Here is a 20,955-nt window from a genome sequence, read left to right as displayed (position 1 = left end):
ATCCAGGTATTGAACTTAAAATTACTCGTTAGTAGACTAACATTTAAGGATATATTATAAAATTGATATTAAACAGTAATTACTAATAGAATAGAAATGGCTTCTGCAACTAATTAAATATTTTATTATCTTCTATGAGATTACATAAATATGATCTATGAAAGAGTGATTAGATAATTTTATTATTGAAACGAGATTTAAGCAAAGAGTCTGGCGATCTAGAAATATCTTAACAATTTCTGCACTACATTGGAAAATAGCAAATGAATAGTTGGAAAAATATTTACAGTTTACATAAAAATTGTTTATATATATCGCCTCATTCTCTTTAAACGCTGGCCGACGAGGATTTTCTCTATGAAATTTTCTCTATTTTTTAAATTAATTTCAAAATAAAATGATGATCGTTCCATCCATCACTAAAGAACAATGAAAAATGGTTAGACAAAGCAAGAAGTAACAACACAATACAGTCACATTACAGTATTATAAAAAAATCTACAAATCTAAATTCTTTGTATTGAATTTTGTATAAAGTTAATTTATAATTATTTATATTAATTTATTATATAATGATGTTAATAATGTATATTTTTACCAAGACATATTTAGTACCGACCAAACAGTTTAACTGAACACAATGTTACACAGAACACCGGTTAAAAAACACAACAGATTTATTGTTTTCATATTTAATTTTGATAAATATTTAAAAATTACAAAATAAATTGAATTAAAAATTATAATTTTATCAATTATATTAAAAAACTATTTTTTATTTATACATTTGTATTATTTTAAAGTTGCTATATCCCAATTTGATTTTAAAACGTGAAACGTTTCGATGTTCAAACGATAAGCTATGTAATAAATGATATAATAAATTACATAATTTTTTAAAAATATTTTTTTCTTATCAAATTCAATCACTATTCTCCACATTAGTTATTTCTTCTAGTAAATTAATTCCAGAAACGAGAGTGATTCCACTAAAAAATAAGCTTATATCATATCTCTATTATTAATCAGTGTTTCATGTTTTTATATACAAAGAACTATAATTTCCATCCTTCAAATGACAATCATTATCATTTGTCATGATAGAGAATTTTTCAACAAATGGCCTATTTACATTTAATAATGATATTTACAAAGTTAAACAGATTTTATGATAGCCTTTGGGACAAGAAATTGCTAATTATATACCTACTAATTACATATTTGCATATGCAATATGATTTCTGTCTGAGGATATAGAAATATTTTATTAATCATTTTTTAAGCTTCGGGCATTTAAATAATTATGTGAAGGTTATTCTTGATGTATTTTTTATATATTATAAATTACTGTAAAGAGCATATCAATAAAATCATTTAAATGATTATTTATTTGTGTTTATCCTTTCTAATTTTCATAATAAGGCCTGTATTTACTTCATCATATTTTAAATTTACTGTGGATGAAAAACTCTGGATAACGATTAACCTACATAATCTATGGATGATTAATGCTCTAATAAATTATAGTAAACGTAAGGAATTTGAAATGTTCTCTGTTAATACTGTTTTAATTTTGCATATTCTATAATTTCATAACCTTTAAATAGTGATGCTTCTACAAATAATTCATTAAAATAGACTGTCATTTAGAAATATCATACCTATAATTAGACAGTAAATAAATACAGCTACAAATCTCTTATGCATTCATTGAAAGGATTAAATAACTGATATAAATTATCTAATCATAATTTTAATTGAGTTGATTGACCTGAATGGTATCAAATTAAAAACATTCCATTACTAATAAATGATTTTGCATGTGTATATTACATCTTTCAGTAGCATCTAGATAATATATGCACATAAAATAATTGTTTGACGTAATTGCTATGTATGTTTTGAAAATTATTCCTTTCAAAAGTATTGTCTTTAATTTGCTTTACTAAAATAATATATTGAATTTTATAATGAAAATAATTGAGACGAACAAATTTTACATTTCTTCAGCATTGCTATTAGTTTTTCCTCAAACAAACTACTTTAATTTGTAATGCTATAAAATTTCATTATTGTTCATTTAAATGTGCTGTGTGTATTAAACATTATTCATTAAAAGTGATATAGCAAATCTTAACTCCATTGTATAGATCCATTTTAACATACCGGGTGATTCTAAAGTACCACTATTCAACCCTATCTACAAGGATGTATAACAGTCAAAACTCAACTGAATTTTGTATGCCAACGTATTCGGAAATGCGGAAAAGATTCCGAGAGGAAAAATTTATTTTTAAAATTCACTACTACGGGACTTGTGGCACCGTTAGCAGCAAAAAATACGTAGCATATTGCACACATTCTATGATCAATTTATGAATATAAAACTAACTAAGGCATGGGAAATATCAAACTGCAGGTGAGCAGCGATGGTTATGATTGAACCTGAATGCCCCTTTCGTTGAAGCTATTTAATGAAAACAATGCTGAAGCGGCGAGTGCGCCTCGAGTATTTGAGGATGCTTAAGAGATTGCGTAAAAACCTCTACAGAACACTTTTCTGTGGAAATCTCTTCCACATCCGAAAACGTCCCCATACAAAATTTGGTTGAGTTTGAACTGCTACATATTCCTTCAGACAGCGTAGAATAGGATACTTTAGTTATCCTTAACCCGTATTTATAAATAGTAACTTCGATTTTTTCATCTATGTTTGAAACTTATATCTAGTTCCACTTATTACAACAGCGGCAGGATAAGGGAACAAATCGGTAAAAGAATATAACAAATTAAAACTATAAATTCAATTATTAAAACCAATGGGATCGGTGGTAATATTAACACACTAAAAATATAAAATTTTTAGTTAAAAAACAAGTAAAAATTATACTCTTTCCATTTCCGACTTCGAGGATTCTGAGCCAGAACAAGACAAATTTATAAATTGATAATTTGATAAATTGATAAATTAATAAAGTAATGATTGTTCCTTGCCACTTAGTTTGTCTTGTTTTGGCTCAGAATCCTCGAAGTCGGAAATGGAAAGAGTATAATTTTTACTTGTTTTTTAACTAAAAATTTTATATTTTTAGTGTGTTCAAATTAAAACTGTTTATAACACAAACGAAACATTTGACGTAGAGCAGAAATGTACCGTAGAAAGGCGAAGTACTATTAAGTTATATAAGATGATATGCATCTTGGTTAAAATGAGACTGACGATGGTAAACGAAGATGCCAATAGAAAAATGGAGATAGCAGAAACAATAGAAATATCCTTACATAGAAGACGGCCGCCAAAAGACCCAGAAAGTGCTAGGAAGGCATGATTATCTAATCATACATAGAAACTGAGGGTTGTAATGTGACAAAGTATTGCACGAGAAAGAAAAATATAGAAGAAAGGATAGAAGAAAGGATAGAATATCATGACTGTTATGACGATTAAACCGAAAATTAAATGACTAAACGACTAGACGACGATGCATATCATTCCAAGGTTTTTTATCATACAAGGTACTGTATGTTTAATAGAAAATCGGAAAAGTGGCATTACGAGCAACAGCTTAGTAATTTTGACAGACAAAACTTCAGAGGAAACAGAAACTGAGATTGGTAACACTGCTGATGTGCGAGAATATAAGACAACGGACCGATAAAATGGCGGCACCTGTCCATCAGTGCACAAAGTAAAAGCGATGTAGTGTTGTCCGATTTTTGACAAAAAATCGGACAAAACTATACCACTCTTAATTCGTTCAGGCGCCGCCATTTTATCTGTCTGTTGTCTTATGTTCTTGCCAATCAACAATGTTGCCAGTAGCAGAAACTCTCTGACTTGGAAGTTTTGTGTGTCAAAATACTACGTAATTGAGATAAGTAACCTTACATTCTCAACCATGGAAACTTTGTCTGTCTTTTTGTATTGATGCAATACTGTATTCTATAATCTATTAGTGAAAAAAACAACAAAAAATTAAATAATTAAATAAACATTTATGACATAATTATAGACAAGACTATCTCTTGTTTATAAAATCGTACTGCCGGCTTGTGTTACCAGCTTTGAGGTATGAAGGAGTACATGTCAGGAGTTGCAATTTGGCACAGAGTATTAGGTGCCCAAGTCATTTGCGCATAAAAAAAATCCAGACTTGTAGGTAGTCAGGGGACCGAGAACCGAGTCAAAATAAAATATAAAATGGCGATCCTCTTCTACAAACAGGCAAAACAGACACCTCACCCCACCGAAGTCAGGTGGGGAGAGTACCACCCACAGTCATTCTAAGAAGTGAACTCTGATCTTAGGACTGAACACGTAGTATTTTCTTTGTTAAATAAAATTTGTAATCTAATTTTGTAAATTTGGAAGTGCTTCAAACATGACGTTAAAACAGGGTTTTATGTTGTTACAAGTGGGTTTTTTAACATTATCTAGTATAGTAAAATCGTGGAACCGATAAAAATTTGACGTGTAGGGCAGTGTGTCACCGCGTCACCTTCGCCCTCTGACCTCACTTTGCTCCCGAACTCCAACGAGCAGAGACAGCTTTTCACTTCACGTTAGTTAAATTTTCGAGTCGACAGCCGATGTAACACAAATCCAAGATCGGCACGATCTTGGATTTGTATTATATCTCGACCCTATTGTAAATATCGCGTAGCCGATCCAAATAAAGTAAATTATTTGTCTGGGTCATTTCTCAGTTAATTTTTACCGGCAGAACAAAAGACGTGGACATCACATACAAGGTAGGAGGTGCCACGTACTGATTTTAGCCACGCCGCTAAAGACGTTATACAGTAGACCATCGATTATCCGATCCCCGATTAACCGTCACATCGGTTAACCGACCACGTTCTAGTCGGCAAATTCAAATGTCCGCTAGTGATGTAGCACTACAATATTTGGCTATATCTTGGCTACAATTTTTAACGATACAATAACGGCGATTATTATTTTTAAAAACTTTAGTTAGGCTTAACATCGATGACAATTCAACGCGAAGTAGCTTAATAGCGATATACTAATATACTAATTACATGGGATATACTAATAATGTATTTTTTCATACTTTTCGCTTATCCGTTTTTCAGTTATCCGACCAACCCAGTCCCCAAGTGAGTCGGATAATCGATGCTCTACTGTATTAGGGTTGTCGTTACATCCGATGACGTTATAATCGGGTTAAACTATTGTTTGTGCAAAATAAAAAATAATAATTTCGGACGATACAATAACCACGATTATATTTTTCAAAAACGGAAATTTTCGTTAGGCAGCGACAAAGCCAGCGATACCGAAGAAGATTGGAGAATGAGAATCATACCGTCTTGAGCGTCAAAGTGATTCCCGCTTAGTAGTGAGTCTCCGAGACATAGTCTTGTCCCAAATACGGCTTTGCTGTTTTACTTGTTTTTCTCCTTGGAGGCCGGATGGCCGAGCGGTCAAGGTGGCAGCCTACCGCTCTGGGGGACCCGGGATTGAATCCGAACGGGTTGAAAATCCCCAGGAATTTTTCAAGGGGTGGTCCGTTCGGATATGTCGGGCCCCGTCCCTCATCACCCGGTCGCCCCATTGTGGGCCTGGCCGAACCCATAATGGGCCTTCTAAAAGAAGCCCTCTTAGTGCCCACAGGGCGGAAAGAGTTTAAAAAAAAAAACTTGTTTTTCTCCAATCTTTCCCTCCTGGAAAATTTTCTGCGGACTCCCATGCATTAATCTATTTGTTTCAATAACTAGTAACATCTTTTCTCCTCCCGTTTCAAAATCTAAAAAACTGAAATTTGCTTTAATTCAATTTAAAAAAAGAACGATAAATAACAAAAAATTTCAGACTATTGAAGATGAAAATTGTAAACATATAAATATTGGTGTAATTTTCAACAATTCATTTATCTATAAAGTGATAATATTTTTGTTCCTGACGTCAATACTTTATTCTAAAATTTATTTCATTTAATAATAAATCAAAGAAAATAATGTGTAAAATTATATAGAAAAATATACAATTTCTTACACTTTTCAACAGATGGCACTGATTTTTCTTTAATAATTATTGGTAAATACCTATGCTTCAATAATCTATTGGTAAGGTTTAGAAATTTTTGTTATAGACTACATCATGAATATCGAATACATTCATTATTTAATCGAGAGAGATTCTATTTAGCATAAATTGATTCGTGTGAGTTGACTTTCCATTCTAAATTCGAATTATGGAAGAGGAAGAAGTTCAAGAAGAAGCGGAAAAAGATCATAAAAATTTTTTTAAAACTTCGTATGGAATGTTGAGAATAGCTGAATTAGTGAGTAAATTTCTTTTATTTATTAATATTTTTGTTTCTATTTTGATAACTTAAAAGGTACGAATGCGTTATATTTTATTCGAAATTCAAAATTCGTAGAATTTGAAATTCATAACGTTCGAAAATTTAAATATGTTTATTTTAATATGTTACAATTGCTTTAATAATTCATTTAGTAAATGTACTATTAAATGTGTTTTAATATTTTTAAAGTAAAATTTTCACAAATTTTATGAATAAAAATTAATATTGGGATATATTGTATATTACAATCAGTAGTGATGGTTGCTTTATTTGCTTTTGTTTAAAACTGATATGTTTTAAAATGAAAATTTTACATAAAAATACTTGGGGGTGGTTGCTTGCTTGGATACGATTCCGGATTATCCAGATCGGTAAACTGATGTCTGAACCTACTCGGTAATCCGGCATCTATCATATTAATACATAGTTACATATTATATTTCTAAAATTACAGCGGAACTTCGCTTAACGAGCATAATTCGTTCCAGAGTCTTACTCGTTAACGTTATGTGAAACACTCGTTATGCGAACCAATTCTTCTCATAGAAATTAATGTAAAATACGATAATGCGTTCCACGCCGAAAAAATGATCAAATATTTTATGTATAACGTTTATTGAAAACAAAAACTGTACAATATACACTGTTAAGGAACGTGAATCATCATCATCTTTTCTTCTAGAGCGGAATGAACCATTCTGGAATGAGAATTCGATTTGCAGAAACAAAATATGTTTGATAAACACTCCAAACGATATGCCAAATTCTTGGGTTATGTAAAGGCTATAATTAAATATTAGAAATTAATTAATTTGACTAGAGGTAGGCAGTTATGTTGCCATCTCGTATTAAATTTAATAATTATAAATAGTTAATTTTCAATTCAGACATTTCTAAAATTTAATTTTGAATCGGTCATTACATTTAATGACCTAAGAATTTGGCATATCGTTTGGCGTGTTTATTATATAACGGGCTATGGCTGTTGATGTTTATAAGTAATTTGTGTGAACACAAATTTGGATAAATATGTGATCACAAGCGACACTAAGATGCTAGAGGAACGAGTGCTAAACACAGACCGATGGAGCATGCCGCATGCGCACAATTCGGGACTTTCCCTCATCACTTGTTATGCGAAATACTCGTTGTAAGAAGTGCTCGTTAAGCGAGCTTTTACTGTAGATTGTTGAATCAACTATATTACAGTACTATTTACAATCATATTAAGTTATGCCAAATTAATTAAACTACTAAATATTATATTTTAATATTTCAGATTACAAACTCATAAATTTCGTAATACATTTTACAGGTATTTTCAATTGGTGGACTTATTGCAATTGAAGAATCTGTAACATGCGGCAAGTTTTTTAGAACACAATTCTTTATGTCTGCATGTGTATCCGCTATAGTGTTCACAGTAATCTTTTTGACATGTTTTTTCTTTAAAATAATAGATTATCTGTCAGAATTTTTGAATTTGGGAATTGTGGTAAGTATCGCTGTTATATTATTAATTAATTATCAATTTTAAAGCAATATTTATCTAAAATTACTTTTATATTTTTAATTGCTTGAAAGAAATATAACATGTTTATTTTCAATATTTCAGTTATTTGTCATTGATCTGATATTTACTATTATGTTTGCAATTTCAAGTTTTTATATCATTTTCACCATTAAAGATTGCCAAGAATTCAGGTTTGCAAGAATTTCTGCATCGGTAAGATTTTGCAAAGTTTCTTTGGTTAATGTTACTTATGGTTCCAAAATGGCTGCTCGTCTCTGATTCAAGGAAACAGAAGAACCTAACCTAACCCATTCTAATAATTTGGTTGGTTGAGCATTGAACACAAGACCGTGTTATTTAAGCTTGTGTTCAATGCTCAATATACAGTAAAAACACGGTTTCAAGAACATTTAGGTTAGAACATGCATCTCCATTCTGTTTACTTGAATCAGAGACGAGCAGCCATTTTGGAACCATAGGTAACATTAACCATTTCTTTATATATATATATTTTTTTCAAAATTATAAATATTTTAATTAAATTTTACATTTTAGTTTTTCGGCGTATTCAATTTAGCATGTTTCTTTTCTACTACTTCGACTGATTTTCGCTGGTTTTACTTAGCTGACGAACCTTACTAACGAATATCATTTATTATCTATATTAAAGATAAGTTCATTTCTATACAGAATATGTATTGCTTCTATGAAAGTATTTAACATGCATACAATGTTAACTTGAAATATTTTAAACTTAATAAAATAACTAATGTTAAATTAGTAATGTTTAATTTGTAATGCAAATGATTTGTTAATAAAATATGGTTTAAAGATATAAAATACTTTTGTTTACGGATTTATTAAATTGACATTTTAAATAAAATTACATAAATAATTCAATCTGCTTCTATAAGCGCATACTCAAATATTGAAGTATTAATATATATCAAACACTAAAATATGTTAAGCTGTAGGCTATACATCAAAACAGGAATATGTTAATTAGTTTTAACTGAGCTCATTTAATTTATATCTTCCATTTAACTGTTCAGTGAATACGATCAACACTATACATTCTATTCATTTATATAAATCAATTACTATCCGTAATTTCTATCTTCTGATAGCCATTATTCTCGACTATAATCCATCTGTCTCTTTCAGGAATTGGCCATATCCGAATTTTTATAACTTTCGAAGGTAAATTATCTTTAAGTTTTAATAACTAACAATGAAAATTTTAATATGCAACAAGTTTATTCTGCTTATTTCATGTATTTTCTAAATATATTTTTTGGGAATTATCAATATGAAAGAACTATTATATCACATTTTTTCATTTTTGAAGAAACTTCTAATTGGTTTCTGTTAATTAAACTACGCTGCAATAAATTTTATTGCAATGTATTTTAACTAAAGTCTTTATTACACGTAGGCTATAGGCTATGCTAATACAATTTAACTAATCATAAAAGCCTTAATTGTCTTATTCCACTCCTAATGGAAACTGCCAAAACGATAGTCATTAGCAGAACGCTCGTTCTGGATATTCTGTCTTGCATCAAGATCATCTCGACCCAAGAATGATCAAACAATGATCAAGAGTTTAATATTACATATTCTTCTCACATTTCCTTTCGCTTATCATCTGATATCGTTTCACCTCATCAACCGTTATACTCATAACTTTCAAATCTTCGATCAAGCTATGATCTTTGACGTAAATCTTTTTTACAGGTTATGATCTTTTGATTATGCTTACAAGTGCATTTCACAGATCATTGCTGGGTTAATTGATCGTGGCTCAAATATATTTATTCTAAAGTAAAGAAATCTGGGACTGTTATCTTTTGTTTATTTTTGGATGCGAAAATCACTTTAAGCACGCTCAATTCGCTCGGAGTTTTCGGAGCGAAATCAAATATTTTAGTTTGCTGTTGATAACAATATAGCTTCTATATACTATATATTGTAAAATATTCCATTTGCTAATTGAATTTTTTCATAATTTTCATGATATATTTTCAAAATATTTCTGTTTTGAAATCAATGTTTGCTTCTCAAGGATCAGGAGATAAATTCTGCACGAAATGAAGCTTAATATTGACAACTTCCTTATTATAAGTATATTTGAAAAAATGTAATACAGACAATCAAGATAAGTTTTGTTACTGATGACTTAGTAGCCGATAAACTTTTAAAGTCAATGAAAACGGCTTAAAAATCTTGCAACGTAATGAAAATAATTATGACAAATTTAATCGTAAACTGTTATAATAAATTATCAGCTGTTAGCGTAATGTTTCGAGATTCAATGGCGATATTTTCGAAATACTGAAGTGGTTCTAAACTCGTTTACCTTTTACACTGTACTTGCAAGTGTCTCTATTACGTAAGTAAACTATCGGATCTAGAGATTAAAAGTAAACATAACCTAAATAGAAAAGGATTGCTTAACTTGGTAAGATTGTTTAAGAAGACAAATAAGTATTGCTTCTTCTCATTAAGTTATAAATAACAGGAATTTATGTTTATTTTCAAAAGGACGAGGTTTTTATCAAAAAATTTCCTTATAATTTTGTCATTTCTATAAAATAATAATGATTATTTCAAATTACCAATGGCGAAGTGAAGTTTTGAAGTATTACGTAATTCAGTAATGACGATTTATTAAATAGTTGTCCACATAACTAGATTTAAATAATGTTATGGGAATATAAATCTTGAAACACATAAAATTGTTAATTATCAATGTACTATCTTATACAGTATTTGTATGCAAAAGATTATGAAAATAAAGTTAATGTACTTTAAACATCCTTTCATATTATTCCAATCTATTAATCTGATCATTTAACTTTTATTTATAGTTTTAATGACAGAAATGATATAATTCAAACGTATTTGTTTTTAAAATATTAACTAAATTAAATCAAAATTACTATATAGTTTTCACTCCCGTTTTTATTTGATAATTTTGAAAATTATATTTATAAGATAACTTACTCGTACAAATACAAATTATCATGTCTTTTAGTCAATCTGTATTAACATTTTATTTGCAAGAATTATTTAAAATGCATAAAATTATATCTTTATTCAACATGCAAACGAATTAAAAACTTAACAAAATATATAAATGAGTAAACAAACATAAGTAAAATTTCATATATCTTGAGTTAAACGTGTGTTGGTTTCAAGCAGAGTAAATGTAAAGGATTGATAAAAGTCAAAGCAAACAATCCAATAAGAAATAAATTATTCTGTAAAATATAAGATTTAATTTTAAAAAATATATTAAAAAATAATAAAACAGATCAATGAAAAATTAACTTACAGTCATAAAATCTTTCTGCATCCAAAGGAACAAAGGATACTGTAAAACTGAAGAAATGCATGTTACCGTACCAAAAATACCAATTAATTTATTGAAATGTTCCTGAGGAAATCTAAATAAAATATTTTTTAATGTAAACATAAAAGTAATATTTTAAATTAATAATAAATACAATTTAGTACCTTATTCTAACATATCCGGGAGAGACTGAATTAAGTATAGGGCGAGAAAGTACATAAAAAACGAGTGAAAAATAGACAGCTGTAACATTTGAAATGGTTCTGCATGCAATCATTGATGTAGCAACGGTAGAACATATTATTAAGGAATAAAATCCTGCCCTTTGTGACTTCTTTTTTCTGAGTATAGGATCTTCTTCTATTGTAAAAAAGACGGTCATATGATGAAAATTCGTAATGCATTCGTAATAAAAATATTCAAATATAATGGTACTAACCCTCTTGGGCTTTCTTTACAGCCGAATCCAATAATATTCCTATAAATGGAGACACGATAATCATAGGAAGTTGAGAATAACCGAAAATTTCTGACAACCTACTAACTAATAAAATAATTTATAAATATTAAATCTATAAAAATTTAATTTTTCCTTAATTAAATAAGTTATAAAATTAACTTAAATACCTTCTTCTTGATTACTAGTAAGTTTTGTTATCCACCAATTAAATGATCCTAAATATATTATTATACTTAAAGCTAATAGGCAATTACTCAATACATGAAGTATGTATGATATAGAAAATATGAAACGAAATATATTATTTGTAGAGGCTTTGTAACTTTCACCTATGAAAACGTTAATTTAATTGGTTAATAAATGATAGTGTTTGTTATACTAATGTCAAATATTAATGACAAACTTATACCACTTTTACGAGATAGTAAAGGTTGTCTCTCATCATCATCATTTATAGATCTAACTATTTCTTCTTTGTCTTCAATAGCAATAATATTCATTTTGGTAGCAAAAAGAAGCTCGTGAGCAATAGAGAAGATGATATTCCGGTCCAGACATAAAAGAAAGTAGAATATGAAATTCCTTGATCGTAGCAATACTGAAATAATAAGAACATATTATATGTATTGTAAAATATAGAAAGATTTCTAGTCAATAAAACATTTTATAAAATTTAATGTCTTAAAATTAACTGTTTAATTTTGTATATTTATATAAAACGAATTACTTTTTCAGTGGTGTAAAATAATTTATTAAAACTTTTAATATTGTTCAGTAGATGGCGACACGTCACTGACCAAATATTTCGCCTTACACTGTGTTTTCAAATGCTTTGTCTTCACCTATAACAATGGATCTGATCCATCATATTTGTACATTGATTTTATACTTTTATCCCTTTCTATAAGTTATTTTTAATATTTAATTAAATTATTAATATGAATTTACTCATTTATTCTCAATGATTTTTTTGTATTTTTTATTGTTGGCATAATTATATCAACATCAAATAATAAAGCGATTTATAACTGTTTTTTATTGATAATTTATACAAAGTTGAAATATTAGAAGTAAAATTTATATATTTATAAATAGAAATTTTTAAATATTTTCTCCGTAGATTTTAAAATATTTATTATTTATTCTTCGTCTAACTTCACTCAGACTCTATTAAATCATAAGACAAAAAACACCTTGATGCTGAGAACGTTTAAATTTAATCAAAAACAAACGTTTTCGGCCCACTCCATGAGCCATCGTCAGGCTAACTACATTTGAATACAATTTCGAACAAGCAATTTCAAATTGAAATAAACTACAAAAAAAGGAACTCACGCGCTACGCTGGATAACCCCTAAACTAAAACTAATATAAACAACATAGAAAATAATAAAATAAAATATGTCAATGTTACATGTGTACATTGTAAAAATCTATAGTCTATAGTTCTCTAGGCAATCCTTTTGCCGTATCTAATGTATTCCTGTGACTTTTTTAATTAAAAACTTCCAAGCTGATGGTAAAATCGCCGCATCCTTGTAATTTAAGCATTTTTTGGTTAAGCCGGACTTATAAATTTCACATTTTTCGGTTGTAGCCGCAAGTGTCGGCGAATGTATCGGTGTTAAGATCCTGGCTTCATCCCATTTCACCACGGACCCCTCAGTCTGCGCCATTTTTGCTAACGTTGTTGTGCATTTACCCTTCGCCACGTCATATCTGTGTTCTTTAATCCTTTTACTTAGGCTTCTCGTCGTGACCCCGATGTATTCTTTATCAATCTTTAACTGGTCGTTGCTGTACGGTATCGAGTACACACCTGGTTGTTCACTCGGTCTAATTGCATCTTTGTCGTTCCTTAGTAGCCTATATATCGAGGGAGCTCTTTTGTATACAATAGTGCTGTTCATGCGGCCCGCAATACCTTCCATGACCGATGATAGACGTTTATTATACGTGAATTTCGTGATACCGTTTATCAGATCCCGTTTTTTCTTGTTTACTTTAGGATTCCTGTAAGCGGCAATCAAACGTTCAACAGTTCTTGGACCAAATCCCAACACCTCAGCCACTTGCCTGATTCTATCCAGCTCTCGCATCATATCGAGTATGTTAGAGCAATACTGAAACGCTCTCCTAATTAAAGCTCTAAACGCTGAGAGCTTATAAGTAATAGGATCATTCGATGTTGACGGTATATACAGCGGGTCGTGTGTAGGTTTGATATACACCTTCGTATCTATTGACCCGTTCCTAAATGCAATACTAATGTCCAAAAAATGTAATTCGTCGCTACTAACTTGCTCCAAGCTCAGCTTTAGGCCATGATCGTTGGAATTCATGGCACTTAAGAATTGTTGTATTCTTACGTTGTTCCTCCATATAACCAGCACATCGTCCACGTACCTTTTATACATGATTGTCCTCCTTGAAGTTGTTAAGTGTGATGCGCTCCATTTTTCTTACAACTAACTCGCACAGCAAACCAGACATTGGGCTGCCCATCGGGACACCTTTCAGCTGTTTATAGACTTTACCCTCGAAAACGAAAAACGATTGAACACATACCAGATTTGCCATCATCTCAAGGTCCTTACGGTATTCTACAGCTGTTGGATGTAAGCTATATAACACTTCCATTAGCGCATCAAAACATGAGGATGGTTTGATCGATGGATACATGCTCTCAAAGTCCATTACTGGACCAACTGATTATCCATTAAGGACTTTGAGAGCATGTATCCATCGATCAAACCATCCTCATGTTTTGATGCGCTAATGGAAGTGTTATATAGCTTACATCCAACGGCTGTAGAATACCGTAAGGACCTTGAGATGATGGCAAATCTGGTATGTGTTCAATCGTTTTTCGTTTTCGAGGGTAAAGTCTATAAACAGCTGAAAGGTGTCCCGATGGGCAGCCCAATGTCTGGTTTGCTGTGCGAGTTAGTTGTAAGAAAAATGGAGCGCATCACACTTAACAACTTCAAGGAGGACAATCATGTATAAAAGGTACGTGGACGATGTGCTGGTTATATGGAGGAACAACGTAAGAATACAACAATTCTTAAGTGCCATGAATTCCAACGATCATGGCCTAAAGCTGAGCTTGGAGCAAGTTAGTAGCGACGAATTACATTTTTTGGACATTAGTATTGCATTTAGGAACGGGTCAATAGATACGAAGGTGTATATCAAACCTACACACGACCCGCTGTATATACCGTCAACATCGAATGATCCTATTACTTATAAGCTCTCAGCGTTTAGAGCTTTAATTAGGAGAGCGTTTCAGTATTGCTCTAACATACTCGATATGATGCGAGAGCTGGATAGAATCAGGCAAGTGGCTGAGGTGTTGGGATTTGGTCCAAGAACTGTTGAACGTTTGATTGCCGCTTACAGGAATCCTAAAGTAAACAAGAAAAAACGGGATCTGATAAACGGTATCACGAAATTCACGTATAATAAACGTCTATCATCGGTCATGGAAGGTATTGCGGGCCGCATGAACAGCACTATTGTATACAAAAGAGCTCCCTCGATATATAGGCTACTAAGGAACGACAAAGATGCAATTAGACCGAGTGAACAACCAGGTGTGTACTCGATACCGTACAGCAACGACCAGTTAAAGATTGATAAAGAATACATCGGGGTCACGACGAGAAGCCTAAGTAAAAGGATTAAAGAACACAGATATGACGTGGCGAAGGGTAAATGCACAACAACGTTAGCAAAAATGGCGCAGACTGAGGGGTCCGTGGTGAAATGGGATGAAGCCAGGATCTTAACACCGATACATTCGCCGACACTTGCGGCTACAACCGAAAAATGTGAAATTTATAAGTCCGGCTTAACCAAAAAATGCTTAAATTACAAGGATGCGGCGATTTTACCATCAGCTTGGAAGTTTTTAATTAAAAAAGTCACAGGAATACATTAGATACGGCAAAAGGATTGCCTAGAGAACTATAGACTATAGATTTTTACAATGTACACATGTAACATTGACATATTTTATTTTATTATTTTCTATGTTGTTTATATTAGTTTTAGTTTAGGGGTTATCCAGCGTAGCGCGTGAGTTCCTTTTTTTGTAGTTTATTTCAATTTGAAATTGCTTGTTCGAAATTGTATTCAAATGTAGTTAGCCTGACGATGGCTCATGGAGTGGGCCGAAAACGTTTGTTTTTGATTAAATTTAAACGTTCTCAGCATCAAGGTGTTTTTTGTCTTATTATTTATTCTTAGACTTCGTTTGAAATTCGTTGATATTTGCCCTTTAGAATATCAAGTTTTACCCCAGAAGGAGATAAAAATTTGATTGCACTTTTTACTTAATTTTTATTTATTTATTTATTTTTACTTCTTTCTTGATTTTTACACTTAATAAACGAAATGTTCCCTTTGTAATTGTTAACGAAAGGCCTCGATTAAAAGCCCGCTTAATGCCCACAGGGCGGAAATATGGTGTCAATGAGACTCCTTTTCTTTTCTCAAAAAGGTATTTCTACAGTAAAAAAGTTTACAGTGCAAGTCTTTCGGATTGAAAAGTTACGAAAGTAGAACTTTTTTCAGATTTTTCCAAGTTTTGTGTAAGAAAATGAGTCGCAAAGCATCTTTGAGAGGCCATGCGACTCTTCTAACAAAATCACATCTCTAGGGTAAAAACTTTTACTACACTGTCGTTCGACGAACAGCGTATTATCTAAGTGAAGATGGTATCTGTGTCAGGTTTGCAGAATTATTGCCTCTTTTTGAAGTTGCAAAGTTTCGGAGGCTCCAAGCGCTCACTTCTTGCACCAGTACGATGGTCTGCCACTGGACAACAGTGATCTATCTGGATATGCTACACAATACTTCTTATTCCAGTTGGAAGATCATCAGCTAAATGTGATATTTCAGTAAGATAGCTCACCGCTATTCTGCGCTCTTATGTCCATGAATTTCTTTCCTAAGCGCTGGATTGGGCGTGGTGGGTCAATTCCGTGGTCTCTGTACAGTATTGAACAATGTAAGGAATCATCTTTTAGTGCAAATTCATCTTTTAGATAATCATCTTTTAGTGCGAATTCATCTTTTCACGAATGCGAATAGCAGAATTCATCAACTTACCACCAAAAACACCCTGATTAATAGAATTTATACTTTCGGAATTAGTAATGAACATAACACATTGGAGTTAATGCTTCCTGCTGTCAAAAAAATTTCAGAATTTAACAACCCCATCAAAAACGGTCATACAGGATCATGTTAGAAGCGCCGTACAATGTCAAAAATCGTAAAAGCAGAATGTTTGAAAATTTGGAGTTAATACCTTCTGACTTTTTACGGCAGTAAATTGTAAAGCTGATCATCGGTTGATGATCGTACGTGCCACGTAAAGTGGTGATGTTAAAGCTATTTGTTTAGCATTCTGCAGTGTTGATTCTATACCTAATAAAACTGTTTGAGCTAGCTTTCGTATTCTTTAAGCAATTTTATTTTGTAGTTTCCGCTTGTAAAAGTGTAGGACAAGAAAATACTGCAACAATTTATAAATCAGCCTGAATGTTTAAGAAAAATAACGAAAGAAGAATATTAATTTACACGATACAGAGTCACGGCAGTGACTCCGTGTCATATGTGCTGTACAGGAATCAGAATTGCCGATTCTCGGGGTCGTTTTCTTCTCCCCCAAAGGCCTGTAGTAATTCTGAATATCTCGTTCGAAAGATAATTGTTTTGTTAGGTAGCGTGCAAAATTTCGGGTTTTTCTATAAAAGAGTTGCCGAAATATAAGCAATCGAAAAGTACAAAAATCACCCAAAAGATTGTAATTTCTGCAGCGCCGGACGAAGAAAAATGTAGCACTGCAGACGCCCCTAGAAAAAAACTACTATGTCTAGAATGCTCATATTTTAAACTTAAGCTTCTCTTGTTATCAGTGAGGTGCTGGCAAAACTTCCAGCTTGATAGGTCAAAGTTCACGGAGATTTTCCATAAAGCTATTTCATTCTACAGTATTTCATTATAGTCTATATTTTATGATTTTATTCAATGATCATATCATTTAAGATCAAAAATTCAAGAAAAAGTTGATATTGTGCAATGGCATGTATAAAAATTAACTAAAAAGTACATTTTAAAGAATATTACGTATATTTTTTATATTGTATTGATAAATCTGCGTGTTTCATATATTAAAAAAACTTCAAATTAATCTATTAAATCTTATTTGCTTTGACATAAAGAAGCGATGATATACATGTTATAATACATGATGCTTCAGAAAAGATGGGTAAAACTTTAAAAAGGGGAAGAATACACCAAAAAATTTCTCGTCAAGAATGTGTGTTCGAATCGGATAGGAAAGGCGGCAAAGGGAGCTTTCCGGAGAGCATATAAATGGTTATTCTCAACCTGGATGTCTGAAGAGATAGATCGTTATTCCAATGCCTAAGAAGGCCCGTATGTGTTTCATGTACGTACGTTTATTAAAAGTTTTTTTTTTATAAATTCTGTGCCATGAGTCATTACTGTGTTTGCGCCTCAATACTTCACATTCGACCACGCATTCTATGACGAGAAATGTTTGTTTTGGTTTGTCCACCCCTTAAAGTTTTGCCCGTTTAATAAACACCCGTATATATTGACTATTTTAAATGAGATTACATCACAAATATTAATTTTCTTTACCACTTTAAACTAATAAAACAATTAAATAAACGTACTTTTAGAAGCAACAACACAGCAGGTGATCCACAAAAAGCTCCATTATAAAAGGACATTATAGTTATTTTGTATTTTGGAAACAAATTAGCAGTCTGAAATTCAATTTATAATTAGTCAATAACAAAAAATAATTCGATATTAAATAAATAATTTTAAGTAAATAATATAAACGAATTAATGACTTAAAAATATCTTGAATAAAATACGGTAATATTAATAATATCAAATAATTAATGGCATTCATAAAAATTAAAATTCAGTTTGCATTTTACAAAAATTAATAAAAGAGTGATATTTATTTTAATTACAGTATAAATATATATAATAATTACAGTAAAAAACTCACTTGAAAATTCCCATATCGAATTTCGGAACCTCCTAAACCCACAAGAAGTGAGCCAGGAAATAAGTAATATGGATTATCTAAATAAATAAATTTAACATGAGAAATCTTTACTCGTAACGGAATTTTTTTTTCTTATCAAATTCAAAGTATAATTAAATAATCTTATCTAAATCCGCTCCTATTTAAATTGCGTGTTTCACAATAACTTAAATATTAAAATTTAATTTCGTGTCATACATATACACTTTACTTTATTATTTGTTTTTGTAAAATGCATTTATTTAATTAAAAACAAAATTAATTTTAATTACTTTTATCACAAAGTGCAAGAAATGTTCCACCAATTAAAATAAAACATCTGTAAAATACCAATAAATAGATTTTTTTAGATATTTAAGTAATTCAAAATTCAATACTTTTATACTTTAAACTCATTACTTACGAAGAAATTATTCTAGTTATCCTTAATCCGGCCCAATCTAATAGAAAGCCACTTAAAAATGCAGCTAAAGCTTTATTGAAAGAAGCGATAGTGAAAGCTAAATCGAAGAGTCTATCTTGACTTGTACATGATTTACTCTAAAAATAATTTAAATATATTATTTGTTAAATATGAATACTTAAATATTTTGAAATTTATGATGCTAGTATTCGTATTTAACACGAGGTATATTCATATATACTATGTGTGGTTAATAAATGATTCATAAAGAAACGAAAGGAAATATTTATTGACTTACTTTGTTTTCAACCATTTCGTCTCCAGATATTGTTGCACTATTGTTACAATTATTAGAAAATACTCCTTGTAATTTTAGAACATATACTAAGTCGGCCCATCCATAAATGATACCACTAAATAATAAATACTCCAGGTAAACAATGATAATAACGCATACTTTATGTTTCCTACTGAATTCTAAAGATGTCGCCATTATGATCAATTGCCGTGAACTTAATAACGTATTCGTAGTTGTCAAAAATTTTGATAATGTCTGATAAGCTTGTTATTTCAGGATAAATACGTTATTACGAAGATAACAAAGTTGCTATTTGAATCACTTTTAAACTGAATTGTAGCAACATCTACAGGAAAAAATGTAAAGTAATAATAGTAGTAGAATAATACCGGTTCTAGCAAAAATTATTAAAAAAGTAAAAAATTAAAAATTGATTTTCTTTATTTAAAAAAGCATGCTATTTTTAAGTAAAAAGTGCAATTTTTATATAGAAATAAACAAAAAAGTCACCCCAATTTTAGGTAGACTTTTTTGTACTTTGTATTTTGATTTAAAAAAGTATATAGTTTGGAAGATGATGAGAATTATTTATATTTATCTCTAAAACACAATTTTTATAAAACACACATTCAAACTTTGAACACCCAGTACTCGTAGATTTAAATCTATTGATGGTATTTCAAGTTTATCTAAAATCTCTTTTTTCGTGACTTCTTCTTTACATGCAAATGTACTACCATATAACTTAATTATCAATATAATTTAGAACTTTGTCGTTACTTATCTACAGATATTTCTGATCTTCAGAGCTTTTAAATTTTAAACCATAAACTTGTCTTCTACATTTATAAACCATACTTTTTCTCTTTACGATCAATACATAATTTGGTTCAAAAATCTGAAATGTTTCACCAATCGGAAAATTTAAATGACACCATCTTATTTCTCTAAATAAACGATTTGTTAGGAAAAATGAATCTTTCGAATTTGAGGATCAACGTAAAGTCCTCCATTTATATAAATACATAGACCCATATAAGTGCTAATATTTAAGAACTACTTTCCAGTCTGATACATTTAATCTAAGACTTCAATTAATTATTCCGATATGGTTTGATATCTTATAACTGAATTTAAATTTAATTTTAAAGCATTTCTCTTAATAAAGTCTACATCTAAATCCTGATATAGCATCCCAATCAATTTTATTTGCATATTCTAGAATAAATTCCGAAGATAATCTTTGATGTGTAGAAATGAGTTGCCAGTTAACTTTGTCGGCATGTTCTCTTATAAAATTTTCATAGTGTCCTGATATTTTTTTCCAGTTCACTATCTTTAAATTCATTAATAAAAAATTCAGATAATATTTTAGGCTATATCTAATGTCTGTGAAGATAACTGAAAGGCTCAATGCAAAAAGCAGAATGGTCCATTGAAATCCTCCTCTATTCAGAGAGATGCGCGTAAATCCCGAAATTCGGCAAAAAAA

The 20,955-nt window shown here is 30.6% G+C and overlaps 2 protein-coding genes across 6 annotated transcripts; one reads left to right on the top strand and one right to left on the bottom strand.

Moving 5' to 3' along the window:
- The first annotated feature begins 6,089 nt into the window (after positions 1–6,089).
- Positions 6,090–8,616, top strand: LOC136975189 (uncharacterized). The gene is made up of 4 exons (XM_067270227.1): positions 6,090–6,308; positions 7,648–7,827; positions 7,948–8,058; positions 8,401–8,616. Exons 1-4 carry the CDS (start codon positions 6,219–6,221, stop codon positions 8,485–8,487), a joined length of 468 nt encoding a protein of 155 aa, XP_067126328.1. The 5' UTR covers positions 6,090–6,218; the 3' UTR covers positions 8,488–8,616.
- A 2,344-nt stretch (positions 8,617–10,960) lies between these two features.
- On the bottom strand, positions 10,961–19,693 carry LOC136975187 (equilibrative nucleobase transporter 1-like). Of its 5 annotated transcripts, none has more exons than XM_067270223.1 (8): positions 19,464–19,693; positions 19,166–19,302; positions 19,035–19,081; positions 18,724–18,800; positions 18,377–18,469; positions 12,070–12,258; positions 11,828–11,989; positions 11,640–11,678 (listed from the first exon to the last, which is right to left on the bottom strand). In XM_067270223.1, the coding sequence occupies exons 1-6, from the start codon at positions 19,656–19,658 to the stop codon at positions 12,157–12,159; spliced, it is 651 nt and encodes a 216-aa protein (XP_067126324.1). In that variant the 5' UTR covers positions 19,659–19,693; the 3' UTR covers positions 11,640–11,678; positions 11,828–11,989; positions 12,070–12,156. The 5 variants fall into 5 exon arrangements, with proteins under 5 accessions (XP_067126322.1, XP_067126323.1, XP_067126324.1 ...); XM_067270224.1 differs by having other exon boundaries at positions 18,724–18,755; XM_067270221.1 differs by lacking the exons at positions 18,724–18,800; positions 19,035–19,081; positions 19,166–19,302; positions 19,464–19,693 and adding exons at positions 10,961–11,108; positions 11,183–11,294; positions 11,365–11,560 and having other exon boundaries at positions 11,640–11,744; positions 18,377–18,464.
- Positions 19,694–20,955: the final 1,262 nt, after the last annotated feature.

The sequence above is a fragment of the Centruroides vittatus genome, unplaced genomic scaffold (assembly GCF_030686945.1).
Source record: "Centruroides vittatus isolate TY-2023 unplaced genomic scaffold, ASM3068694v2 contig_364, whole genome shotgun sequence".
NCBI lineage: Eukaryota > Metazoa > Arthropoda > Arachnida > Scorpiones > Buthidae > Centruroides > Centruroides vittatus.
The sequence above is the reverse complement of the archived record's forward strand: the minus strand, read 5'-3'. Positions and strand labels throughout refer to the sequence as shown.

What these genes read in the sequence shown, in the direction of transcription:
- LOC136975189 (XM_067270227.1), top strand. Translation starts at nt 6,219, where the DNA reads ATGGAAGAGGAAGAAGTTCAAGAAGAAGCGGAAAAAGATCATAAAAAT. An exon ending in TTTTGAATTTGGGAATTGTG is followed by an intron (nt 7,828 to 7,947) that starts GTAAGTATCGCT and finishes TCAATATTTCAG; the next exon opens with TTATTTGTCATTGATCTGAT. An exon ending in TTGCAAGAATTTCTGCATCG is followed by an intron (nt 8,059 to 8,400) that starts GTAAGATTTTGC and finishes TTTACATTTTAG; the next exon opens with TTTTTCGGCGTATTCAATTT.
- LOC136975187 (XM_067270221.1), bottom strand. Translation starts at nt 12,160, where the DNA reads ATGAATATTATTGCTATTGAAGACAAAGAAGAAATAGTTAGATCTATA. An exon ending in TTTACTATCTCGTAAAAGTG is followed by an intron (nt 11,990 to 12,069) that starts GTATAAGTTTGT and finishes ACGTTTTCATAG; the next exon opens with GTGAAAGTTACAAAGCCTCT. An exon ending in TACTAGTAATCAAGAAGAAG is followed by an intron (nt 11,745 to 11,827) that starts GTATTTAAGTTA and finishes TTATTTTATTAG; the next exon opens with TTAGTAGGTTGTCAGAAATT.